General features: G+C 53.6%; 1 protein-coding gene across 1 annotated transcript in view; it reads right to left on the reverse strand.

The window, feature by feature from the left end:
• The window catches only part of ITGA5 (integrin subunit alpha 5), a 22,136-nt gene extending 13,022 nt beyond the window's left edge, over positions 1-9,114 (reverse strand). Inside the window, exons 1-6 of the mRNA XM_019659786.1 lie at positions 8,775-9,114; positions 2,558-2,688; positions 1,074-1,186; positions 814-934; positions 566-627; positions 430-475 (exon numbers count right to left, since the gene is read on the reverse strand). Of these exons, the coding sequence (XP_019515331.1) occupies positions 430-475; positions 566-627; positions 814-934; positions 1,074-1,186; positions 2,558-2,688; positions 8,775-9,010 (709 nt within the window). The 5' untranslated portion in view covers positions 9,011-9,114. The remainder of the gene's footprint in view (positions 1-429; positions 476-565; positions 628-813; positions 935-1,073; positions 1,187-2,557; positions 2,689-8,774) is intronic.
• Positions 9,115-12,443: the final 3,329 nt, after the last annotated feature.

A 12,443-nucleotide genomic window follows, 5' to 3' on the forward strand; every position in this document is an offset into this window, starting at 1 on the left:
GGGCAGTGTCACTGGCTCTCATATGTGGGATCTGAACCGGGGCCCTCTGGCGTCCCAAGCCAGCTCTTAACCAACGTGCCACTCGGCCGGCCCCTAGAGCGTGCACTCTTAACAAGGCTGCCGGGTTTGACTCCCGCGTGGGATGGTGGCTATGTCCACCTGCAACTAAGATTTAACACAGCACCTTGAGCTTAGAGGCCACGAGCTCCCGACAGGAAGCCAGATGGCGACTGGCGCCCTCCACAACAAAGAATGAAGAACAACAACTTGCATGTTCCCCTCCCCCAATTCCCCAATAAAATCTTAAAAAAAAAAAAGGAAGAGGAGAACTGGGACAGTGGCAGAGGAGGAAAGGGTGGTGATGTCAGACTGGGAGCGGGGATGAGGCCTTGTGCCAGGGGACTGAGGGGCAGCAGGGGAAGGACTTACCTTGCCAGAAATAGCTCCCTGGTCCACCCAGGACCACACGCCCAGTCTGTGGGGGGAAGGAAGTGTGTCTACATCTGGTCCTGATTCCCCGGTGTCCACCACCCACAACCACTGCCCTCCCAGATCGCCCTCTCACCTTGGTAAACTCAGCACTGAAGCCCCCTTGGCAGTAACCCTGTCCTGCTGCCCAGCTGAAATCTGTGAGGGGAGAAGGTGGTGGGAAGGACACCTTGCACAGGTGGGTCATGCAGGAAAGGAGAGAGAGACTGGGGAAGGAGGTGGGAGAGGGAACCAGCAGAAGGACCTCCCTGGACCACAGGGTGAGCCTAAGGCTGATGGGGTTGGGGGCTGTGGAAGACATGCACATGCCCCCTCTTGCCCTACCTGAGCGGCAAGGTGCATATTCCAGAATTCGGGTAAAGTTGTCTGTGGAGAGGTAGCAGGTGCCCACGGGATCATTCAGCGGCTCCTTCTCTGTGCGCCAGCTGTACAGTGGGGCACAGGCCTGGGAAGACCCGGGAGGCGGGGGGCTTCAGGCTTTGTCCAACAGGAACCCTCTGCCCTCCCTCCTGGCCTACGCTCCACTATACTCAACCACTGCTCATCTCCTAGCCACCAGCCTCCTGAGCCTGCTGGCCTCTCACCAAGATGGAGGAACCATGGGCTCGAACCGTCGCTCCGAACCACTGCAAGGACTTGTACTCCACAGGCTCGTCTCCCTCTGGGATGGAGAGTGAGGACTCCAGGATCCGAGAGCCTTGGGAAGTGAGAAAGGGGCGTCATGCAGGCAGTGGGCAACTGAGACCTAGCATAGCCCCCATCTTCAGGCTGGGAGCACCCAAGCACTTGCAAGCCCTGAACCCCATGACTCACTGGTGGGAATGGGGAACGGTCTTTAGATTCTGCTTTGTGTTGCCGGACTCACCCCTCCTGTACACACACACACACACACACACACACACACGCACGCACGCACGCACGCACGCACACATGTGAATACAGAACCTGGGGCTCCTAGAGTTGACTTCGCTGGTCTAGCTGGGCCAAGGATGCTTGCCAGGCGAGGTGGGGGCAGGAGAGTAAAAATGGCTAGTTCCTGAACGCGTAGCCCTCTGGCTGCACTTCTGTTTGAACATGGGCCTGTGCCTCTAAGCACCTAATTCCTTTCTTGACCTTTTTCACATCTCTCGATCACTGTCCCCTTCTCTGTCTCTTTATGCATCTGTCTCTCTTTTTTCAAGTCCTAGCTCTGCCCTCTATAGGACGACCTTTTTTTATTCCTCTGATTCTCATCTCTTTCAGGTTAAAAAAAAAAAATCAATCTGTTCCATGATTTTATCCCCCACCCCTCACTATCTCCATCTTTTTATGCACTCCTCCGTTTGTTCCCTCACCCTCGTCTTGACCTCTGGAGCCAGACTGCTCAAGTTCATGTCCTTGCTCCACCATTTATTAGCTGTGTGGCCATGGACAAGTTACTTAACCTCTATTTCCTCTCCTATAAAATGGGACTAATAATACCTCATATAGCTGTGGAAAGGATTAAGTGAGTTAATATGTATAAAGTGCTTACAACAGTGCTGGGCACGGAGCAAGTGCTCTTGAAGTGTTAGCTGTTATTATCGTTTCTCTCTTGTCCGCGTCTGTCTCCTCCTCCATCTCTGTATCTATTCTGGACTTTGAGCTTCTTGAGGGCAGTGGTTAAATCATGTTTCAATCCCCTGCAGCCCCATCACAGTGCCTGGCGTGCACTATCACTTAGTCAGTGCTTCGTTAAATAAATCAAGTAGTCTGTGTGCCTCTCCCTGTCTTTGTCTGTGTTGCTGCCCTGGCCTCCCTGAGTTGTGGGTGATTCAGGGGAAATGAGAGCCACATGTTTCTGAATCATGCCCGCCCTCCTTGGGCTGGGCTGTACTGGGAACGTGGTGTGAGTGCCACGGGGAGCCGCTGCACGGCTGCACAGAGCCGAAGCACAACCAGAGCATCAGAGTGCTGGGAGGGCACGTGGCCAAGCAACTGGGCAGGCTCTACCCCTCACTCCAGGCACCACCGGGGGCCCGCCTCAAAGCCACAGCCCCACCCCTAGTCCCTCCCTGAACTTCCCAGGCCTACCAAGAGGGTTGGTTACCTTTGCTGTCAAACTCAATGGGGGTGCACTGTGCCAGGCTGGTGCCCCAGGGACAGAGGTAGACGGCACCGCCCTGCAGCACTCCTGGCTGGCTGGTGTTAGCCTTGGGTGCTCCCACTAGCACGCTGACTCTGTGAAGGGGATAGGAGAGGTGGTTCAGGGTGGCTCCTAGCTCTCCTCCAGTCCCCAAGCCAGGAAGGACCCAGGCCTCTGGGCCAGGGGCTGACTGGGGGTGGGGTAGATGCCCCCTGGGCTGTATTTATATCTCAGAAGATGCCACAGATGCCAGAGGCACAGGCTGGAGTCAGGCGGTCCCCATGTGCCGCTGTCACTAACACGAGCTCTCCCCTCCTCCCACCACTCTCTCTCCTCTCCTACCTTCCCGTTATTAAAGAGAGAAGGAGCCAGAGTCAGTGCTGGGGAAGGGACCTGCCAAAATTGGATGTGCAGCCCCTGGAACCCAGGGTCCTTTCACCTAGCCTGTGCCCTCTCGTCCCAAGCCAAAGTCCTTCTCTGGGCTAAGACCCAGGAGTCCAGCTGCCCAGCCCAGGGGTGTGTAGGAGGAAAATGTGAGTCTTGGAAATCAGGCAGTAGAAGTGGAGAGAGGAACTGGAGGATGGTGAAAACAGATCATTCACCCTGGGCTCTGGTGTGGACCTCCCCATCCTGGCTGAGTCTCTGTCTCAGCCCCTGAACCCCTTTCCCACACACCATCTCTAGGAGTCTAAATCCAGATCCTGCTCTACTGGGGTCTTAGTTCTGGACATGGTGCCTCAGTTCCTCCTGAGACGACGAGGAGAGGGTTGCCTTTGCTGGGGGTCCTATGTAATGGGGGTGGTCATAGTTAAGACCCTGGACCATCTTCCTGTCTTTGGCTCTGCTGTCGGCCGTTTGGCTTTCTCCTCCAGATCTCCCAAGAAGACAACATCTGGCAGCTGGGGTGACTGAACTGGGCTCCTGGGCTACTGTCCCTGTCAGCTGTGGCCTCTGCCTTCCTCCCATACCTGCCTTTGGCACTGCTTCTCAAATCTCTCTGTTCCTTTGTCTCTATGACTGCTTGCTCTCTTTGTTTTAGTTTTTGAATCCTTCCCCTCTCTCTTGATCTCAGAGCTTGGGCTTCTCCATCTCTATGGATTTCTGTCCCTTTTCAGTTTTCAGCATTCCCAATATCCACCCCTTCCCCTGATATTACGATACCTTCTTCAGCCTTTCTTACCAGGAAAGAGTGCCCAAGTCGGGGATTATGACAGAGGTCACAAAAGCGGGGAGTGTCTTCCAAGAGGACTGGGGTCAAAAGAGTGGGGTCCAAGAACAGGGGATGGGAACACCAGAAGGAGCAGCTCCAAGGGACTGACATGGGGAGTGAAGAGCAGTCTAGGAAGGCCAGAGGATGAGAACGGAGGAGGGAGAAGGCAAGGTCCCCAGGAATAGGAAGGGGAGCCTGAGAGTAAGAGTTTCTGGAGTAATAAAGGGTGGGGTGCCAGCCTGTTACCCCGGGAACAGGAAATGTTTACTGCTTGTGAACTTCCTGTCTGTTTCCAACCTCTAACTTCTCTGTTTGTCTCCCCAAACAGGACCCCACCCCTCATTACATCTAGTTGGGGGTAGGAGCTGACCCAGTGACCTGGTCAGTTGCCAGGCTTAGTAGTTGAGGTTGGTGTATGGGAAGAGGTTTGTATTGACCCAGGGCTGGATAAGGAGAGAGTGGTGCAACCCTCCCTTAGCAGGGGCAGCCTTAGAAAACAGCCATGGTACAGAAGGCAGTGAAAAGAGCACTGGACCAGGAGCTAGCACTGGACATGGGTCAGGCACTAGCTCAAAATGGACTTCGGCCATATTCTTTCCCTCTTTTTCTGGAAGAAGAGGTTGAACAGTTTATCTCAAAGTCTCTGGGAGCTGTGATATTCTATTTCCAGGAGAACCCAGGGCTGTGGCCAAGGTACACCGCTTCCACTCCCAATTCTTCCAACACTGCCTTCTCTTGGGGAGGAGCTGAACCTGAGTGCTTTGGGGATAGCCGGAAGCAGAAGCCTGGAGTTTGACAGGGTTGGAAGGTGAAAGAGAGGCCTTACAAAGCTGGTAAAAGCCCACAAGCTCATCGGCCAGGGACCTATGCATTTTGGCTGTGTTCAGCAGATCTGGCATGGGGGCACGGGACACACAGACCCAGACCCAGGTGTAACCCCCACCTCTCATGGCTTATACCCGAGGGTTTAGTACCCCTTCCATCCCAGCTCTCAAGTTAGCCCAATAAATAGTGCCTTCCCCCATGTGCCGGGTGAAGCACCTGGTGTCAGGGATGGCACGTCACATAGCTTATCCTTATTCTCCCACTTTTATTCCTGCTTCTTAAATCCTGCAGCAGTTGGGGCCTCTTAGGGGGTCCAAGAAAATAACAATGGATGGTCCTTGGGCTATTTTCAATATTTCAGAAAACCTAATGGAAAACACGCATTTACCTGATAAGGCAGCCTGGGCTAATTAAAACCTCAAGTATATTTGCTTTTGGTTGGGATTATATCAACTCATGTAGGGAACCTGGCTATCTCATAGTCATCAGAAGCTCTGATTGGCAGCTGTAGATGTCTTCTTCTTCTGACTTCTAGTTGATAAAAAAATGGGAAAAAGGAATTAATTATTCCTTACTAAATGTGGTTTGGCAGATAAACTCTTCCAAAATATACAGTCCAGGGGAAGAAATAATTGCCGTAATTTATATTGAAGCCTCAGAACCTTGATATTCTAGAGTTGGTTTTCGGGGACACAGGCTGCCACAGCTGGAAGGCACCGTACAGAGCATCCACTGATTTGAAGACCTTCTTGTAGATGCCTCAGGGCTGCCACGTGGAGTAAGGAGAGGCTAGTTTGGTCCTGACACTCCTCATCTTCTTTTAGAGCAACCTCTTTTCCCTGTTTTATATACAATGTCCTGATTAAGATGTCATTTGAATTTAAAAAAAAAGGAAATAAAGAAAAAACTTTAGTTCAAAGAAACCTGCTGACCGAGTCCCATGTCCTTATTCGACAGATGGGAAAACTAAGTCCCAGAGAAGTTAAGTAACATGTCCAAGGTCACTCCGAATCCTTCCCAACGTAAGAACCAGAAGCTAGGACTCCTGATTCTTAGCCTAGTGTTCTGGTCTACCCTGTTGCCAATTTATCCCCTCCTCTCCTCTCCACTATCTCCCCAGCTGGGCTTCTGATCAACCAAGATCCTGTTCAATACATGGTTACTGTTTGACTCTGTTGGTCTGATAAGGTTGGGAGTGGAGAGTAGCAAGTGGACCAGGGCCCAGCTCCTACAGGTCCGACAGTAGCCCTGACCGGGCCTGAGGAGGACACTTATTTGTGGGTCCTGCAGTTTAGTCTCAAAGGAAGTGCCTGGCTGGCTAGGGAGGAAGAGTTGCCTCCACTTGTGGCAGTACCAGAAGGAAATAAGGTGTTGGGCTAAGGCTGGTGCACCTTTTAAGCTCGTGTCCTAGGCCAAGTCACTTCCCCTCTCCAATCCTTGGATTCTCAACCCACAAAATGATGGGTTGCCCTTGAATTGTCACTAAACTAACTTCTAGTTCTAAACTTCTATGATTCTTCAAGCTTCAGTGTATGTGTGTGTGTATAATAAAATGGGGCAATAATGCTTCCTGTGCCTAATGCAAGGATTTTTGTAATGATCCAATGGAAAAATTGATATGAAAGTGCTAAGGACTGTGAGGGACTATTATTATAATATTATCACTACTATAAGCAAATATTAAAAGCAAATAAGAAATGGGGGAAAACTTAGACAAGGAACTAGGTGGTATCTAAGAGAAACCAGCTACCTCATAAAAATCATGCCTCCCCATGTACAGATCACCCTCTATGGACCAGGTGCCTTTTATATATATTGTCTCATTTAGCCCTCAAAACAGCCTCATAAATTAAGTGTCTGATTTTCATGAGAAGACCAGGCTCCAAGAGCTTAATTGACTGGCCCCAGGTCACACAAAGAACAAGTAAGTGGGGAGGACAGGGCACACACCCAGCTTTGCCTGACTTAAGGGCTTGGCCCTTTCCTACCGTGCAAACTCTCTTGTGTCACCCTGTCCTTTAATGCTGTTTTGCTGTCCACAGTGAGAGGTGATGCAGAGGGATCAAGAACACTGAGGCCCTCTCCAGGGATGGCCCCAAGTGAGGGGCTATGTTTGTCTCCTCTGGGCAGGAGATGGTTGAAGGCCCAGCTGTGGGGGGAGGAAGGTCACCGAGGAGCTGGAATGTTCAGTCCTACTCTAAGAGTGTATTGTAAAGAGAAAATGAGAGGGGAGGAGTGCAAGCTGGACACCTGGGTTCTCTTGGGAGGAGAGATGAGCAGAAGGAGAGAGGGGAGGGATGAGAATGCAGGGTCCTGTTTTAGAAGAGGGCTTTAGGGACTTTGGGATCAGGCCAGGAGCCAGACAGACACCTAGGGAACCGGAAGTGTGTGAAAGTCCAGATGTTTTAGCGGAGTGTTTTAAAAGAGAGATGACACTCTTGTTAGGTGGGGGGTGGGGTAAGAGGAAGGTTACCCAGATATGGAGGAGGATTCTATTCCCTCCCTCCCTCCCTCCCTCTTCCCTACTCCATTAGGGTTGTGGTAAGCAGTTTGAGGGGGCCTTGGGGAGGCCAGGCCTGGCAGAGGCTCCAGGCCAGGGTGATGCAATGGGGTTTGGGCAAGAGGCCAGGGGGGTGGGGACCTTGAATAGCCCAGAATCAACAGCTGGGGCCTAACCATCTTTCTTTTTTTCCCCATCCCTTAGTCCTCCAGACAATGGAGAGATTTGCCCCCCACCCCACCCCACCCCAGCTGAATTAGCTAGATTAACCCCTTTTCTCCAAAAATTAAAGAACATGGGTAGAGATCAGTTAACTGTATCAGGTGTAAAAACAGCTCACCTCTGAGAGAGGTCCTATGAAACCCTAAGATACTAGGGGTTGGGGTAGTGGTGGTGATGGGGAGCAGTGGGAAGCTCAGAGCCCAAAGATGTAGGAGAAAGGATAACTCCAGTTATTGTGAAGGGTCAGGAATCTGGCATCTGGGAAGCCCCATCCCAGACCAGGAGGAGCAGCTACCTTCCCCTCTTACTTCCCAACTCCCCACTTTTAAATAAGCACCCCAGTTCTAATGTTGCCTCTGCTCTAACTCCGGTTTCCCTACGCCTGTGGGCTCCCCATTTTCCAGGCACTCAGATCCGGTCTGCTTTGTCACCCTGCTGAGCTGGGAATGAGGATCCTCCTTGGCGCCTTCCCCCATCTCTGATGTCCTGTGTTCTGACGCTCTTGAGCCCAGTAAACGCACGTCTCCCCAGCTTCCGACCCCAGCCCTAGAAGTCCCGGTCTCAGTTCAGCTCCAGCCCACAAGCTACAGGAAATCAGCTTTTCCCTTCCTCCCCAGAGCTAGAGGAAGAGGGAAACCGCCCACCCCCCTTCACGCGCGCACACACACCCCTCCCAACACATCCGAGCACCCGCCCTCGGCGAAGCCCACCCCCAGCCCAGTGTCAGGGTCCCGGGACTCTCCCCAAGTTCCCTGAACCCCTCGTCTGAACAGAGATTAGGGGTGAGGGCGGAGTACGTACGAGACCGAGGAGAATGGGGGAGGGAGTCGCCGTCCCCCTCCCAGGTCTTTCCCAGAGTTGAGGGGGGAGGGGACGATGAAGCTGGCCCCCGTTTAACCTCTGGGCCCCTCAGTCTCCGACTTCCCTCTTACTACACACACAGTTCATTCTGCTTCGACCAGTTCTTTCTCTGCACAATGGCCCTCAGGGGTCCTGAGGTCCCCCAGGGCTCCAAAAAGCCCTTCCCGGCCTCCGCGCCCCCTCTCCGCCCCCATCCGTCTGGGTCCCGGCAGCTCACAGATCTCAGCCGGAGACCCTCTGCTCTCTCCATTCACGCGCCCGCCTCTCCCTTGGCCCCAAGACCAATGCCCAGACTTCAGGTTCTAGTTTCGTGTCCTCTCTCCACCCCACACAAGCCTCTCCACTGATCTCTCTCAAACTCCAGGCCCCCCTCCACGCCGGCCAGTCTCCTCCCTACTCCAGCGCGGGCCCCCAACTCTAGCGTGGGCCCCCAACTCCAGCCCTAGTCCTTCCAAACTCCGCCTCTCAAACTCAAGCCTTGGTCCCCTCCAGACTCCAGCCGCGCCCCCACTTTCCAGGCGTCCCCACCCCCCTCCATCCCGCCGCTAACTCTCCTCACTCACCCGTCTGGCCTCGGCCGGTAAAACTCCACCGAGAAGCCGAAGAAGGAGCCCGGGGGCCCAGAGAGCACTGCTGGGGCCTCCGCGTCTAAGTTGAAGCCCCCGACCCTGGGTGGCGGCGGCAGCAGTAGCAGCAGCAGCGGCAGCAGCAGCGGCAGCGGCAGCAGCGGGGGTCGGGGCCGGGGGCCCCAGAGCGGCTGCACGGCGTGGAGAGGGGACCCTGGAGTCCGGCTCCCCATAGCGCCCGCTCTTCCCTGTCCTGGGGCCACCGACCCGGAGCCGCTTCCTAAACCTCCCAGAGGCGAATGACTCAACGCGGGGAGGAGTTTGCCAAACTCCCGGCTGAGCCCTGCCCCCGCCTGCCGGGGGGGTGGGCGGGGGGGCATTCCTGGGTCCTTGGAACGCTGAGCCCGCGCCCCCCACCCCGAAGGGGCGTGGGGGGGGCCGCACCTCTCCACTCCCCTGTCTCCAGACTCAGCTGGAGACCGGTAGTTTGTACTGGGTCAGACTGGGCGGGTTTGAGCTCTTCCCCCCTCCTCTCTGCTTCCCCCACCTTCCTCCCCCCTCCTTTCCAGATGTACAACGTAAACGCTCGGAAAAGGAGTAGGAAAAAGGGAGCGGAGAATTTCCTAATGAGGAAAGGAATCACCTCTGGAAGGCGAGGGAGTCAGTATATGTGTGTGGGAGCTCCCCCACTTCTTCAGGGAGGAGACTTTTGGGTAGAAAGAGACAGGAGACACCTCTGGCATCTGGCCAACTGGGATTCCCCCTTGCCTTCCGGTGCCACTGGATGCCTTGGTTCCTGCCAGTTGGATTTGGGACTCAGGACTTGAGGTACGGAGTGCTCCCAGTCAGCCTGATCTGATGGAGGACCTCCACGGGCTCCTCGAGTTCCGTCTGCCGCTCCCCACCCCAAGCTGCTAGAATTGAAAACCCAGGAGTTTGGAGTCATTCACCAGGAAGATTCTATTCCAGGTCACCCCCTTCTTGGTTGTAGGTTCTGGGAACCTCTGTTGAGCCCCTTCCTTGAATTTGGCAGTTGACCAAGAGCCTGGGAGTGGGGTGCTTTGGCCCCTCAGTGTCTTCTTGATTAAAAAAAAAGAAAGAAAGAAAAGAAAACGGTGTGATTCCTACAAACCTGGAGAATTGTAGCATGGGGTGGGGTGGTGGTGGTGTCTTGCACAGGGGCCACCCCATTCTCCCCAGATCCTCTGTGGATGTAGAGGAAGGGGCTGTGTAGCAAGGGAAAACAGTGACCCCCTGCCTACCCCTTCCTCCAGCCCTGGCTCTGTGTAATGAGATCACCTTTCAGAATTCTAGTTTTTTTGTTTGTTTGTTTTTAAAGATTTTATTGGGGAATCGGGGGAGGGGAACAGCATTGGGGAATTGGGGAAGGGGAACAGATAAGTTGCTGTCCTTTTGTTCTTCAGTCTAGTTGTGGAGGACGTCGCTTCACTGGCCCATGTTGGTATTATCATTGTGCTCTTCCCTGGTGAGGCAGTCACTTGCCCACCATTGGATGGCAGCTCATGAAGGCACACGCCAGCTGCCTGCCAGCCCCACTGCAGCCTACGCTGTCGCTGCCCAGCTCTAGGTTGAGCTGTTGTTCACCATCTTAGCTATAGAGGGCGCAGCATCACTGGTCCCCACGTGGGATCTGAACGGGGTCCCTGCTGCTCACAGCTGGCGTCCTAAGCCAATGCCCAACCATCGCACCACTCCGCGGGGCCCCAGGATTCTAATCTTTATCTTAGTCTGGGGGAGGGGGACCTAGGGGCCTAGATTCTCTCCTAACCTCCTCTCTTTTCCAGCCCCCTTTCTGCCTTTTTCCTCCAGGACTCCTTTCCTTCCAGAATAATTCCCCAAATCAAACCCATTCCCCCCTCTTCCCCAGCCCCCTGCCCCATTCTGTCCTCAGGGACTCAGAATAAAAGTGCCCAGACAATGCGTTTTCCTTCACTGTGAGCTTCCTACTCATTCTGTTACTCTTCCTGTCCCAAATCACCCAGCTGGTTTTTTTAAAAGCCCCTCTCCAGAGCCAGCTGCAGGCCAAGGGAGAAGCCAGCTGGTCAGCCTGTGGGGTGATGCTGGCCTCCATCCCACTCTCACATCTGTAGGTCCTGACCCTTGCTTAGGTGAGGAACCCAAGGAATATCTGGGTCAGGATCCTAAGCGTAGCACTGCTGCAAAGGTAACCTCTAGGTGAAAATTACTCAAACCAAGGGCTGAGAACCCCCTTTGGGAGGAGAGGCACTGAGGCCTGCCTGCTGTATAACCCAGCAAAACACATGTGTGTAAACGCAGCTCTCTCCTTATTCACACCAGGAACAAGCTCTTTAGATTTTCCCAGGATTTGGGAGCTTGGGGTGGGGGTGGGGAGGGGTAAAGAGAGGGAGGTGTGTGAGTCAGCTCTTCCCAGGAGCCTTGGTGGGGGACAGGGGACATAGCGTCCTGCCCCAGTCCTCCTCCTCACTCCACCCTCCACCCCAGCCTTGGCCAACTCAAACAGGCCCCCTCCCTGTCCATTCCCTGGTCCTGTTTACACCGGGAGCCCCTTAGTCATTCTCTGGCTGGCTTTTCTACTCTCCCCAATATCCCTCCTCTCTTGGTTTTCTCTGCCCTTATAAGTCCTCTGCCAGTGGCCCCAACACCTCCTGCCTTCTCTCTCACCATATCTTCCTGTGCCTGGCCCTCCCTTCCTCTGCTCCAGGTCAGGCCTTCCCTCCTAGCTGGAACTGCTTCAGCATAGCCCTCCAGGTCTGGAAGCTGTCCTAGAAAGGTCAGCCAGGCGGAGTCCTTAGAGGTCATCAACCCAAGTCTCTTCTTCAGAAGAGGAAATTGGTGTAGAGTTTAAGTGACTTGCAGGGTTATGTGGCTAGCCAATTAGTGGTGAGTCTAGAACCTAAGTGTCTTGACTCTAAACCCAATACCTTCTCTCAGCCTGTTGAGCTTGCAATGCTGTTTCCTCTTAGCTTGTTCTCTCTGTCTTGTGTATCTCTCAGCCTGTGCGTCTCCAAGTGTCTCTGTTTTCTCTCTCAGATCTGACCTCACCAGTACCTTCTGTCCTTCATCGCTCAGTAGGAATGATTTGCTGTGATGATGGACTATTATTAATCATGGTCTGCTTGACAGAGAGGCAGAAGGGGTGAAGGGCAAGGGCAGGACATTCACCAGGCTCCTGCTGTCACCAGCCTGCCTGCCCAGAAGGCCAGAGCTTTAAAACTAGAAGAATGAATTTCTATAGAGATTGACAAGATAGAGGTGCAAATTCTAAAGCCAGGAGCCATGCTGAGTTTCAACATGGTGGGAGAGGGCTGGGGGAGTATTAATACTGGCTTATTTAGTATATGCTATATTCCTGGCTCTGGGCTTGACATTTAGCTGTCTTTATCCCATTTAATCTTCCCAACTATCCAGCACTGAAGATTTTATAATCCTCATTTTACTGTCAGGAAACTGAGGCCCAGAGAAGTAGAGTGACTCAGCCAAGATCAACAGAAACAAAGGGGCAGAGGTGGAATCCGAATTCAATCCCAACGGATTCCAAAGCCTGTTGCTTTTCCCACTGCACTGTTAACTTAGTCCTCTAAACTGGGCTTGGTTACTGCAAGGGGAAGAATCTGGAGCAGGAACCTTTCACCTAGGTCTATTGTCCCCCCGGGTGGGTGGAGG

The sequence above is a fragment of the Hipposideros armiger genome, unplaced genomic scaffold (genome assembly GCF_001890085.2).
Source record: "Hipposideros armiger isolate ML-2016 unplaced genomic scaffold, ASM189008v1 scaffold_303, whole genome shotgun sequence".
Lineage (NCBI taxonomy): Eukaryota > Metazoa > Chordata > Mammalia > Chiroptera > Hipposideridae > Hipposideros > Hipposideros armiger.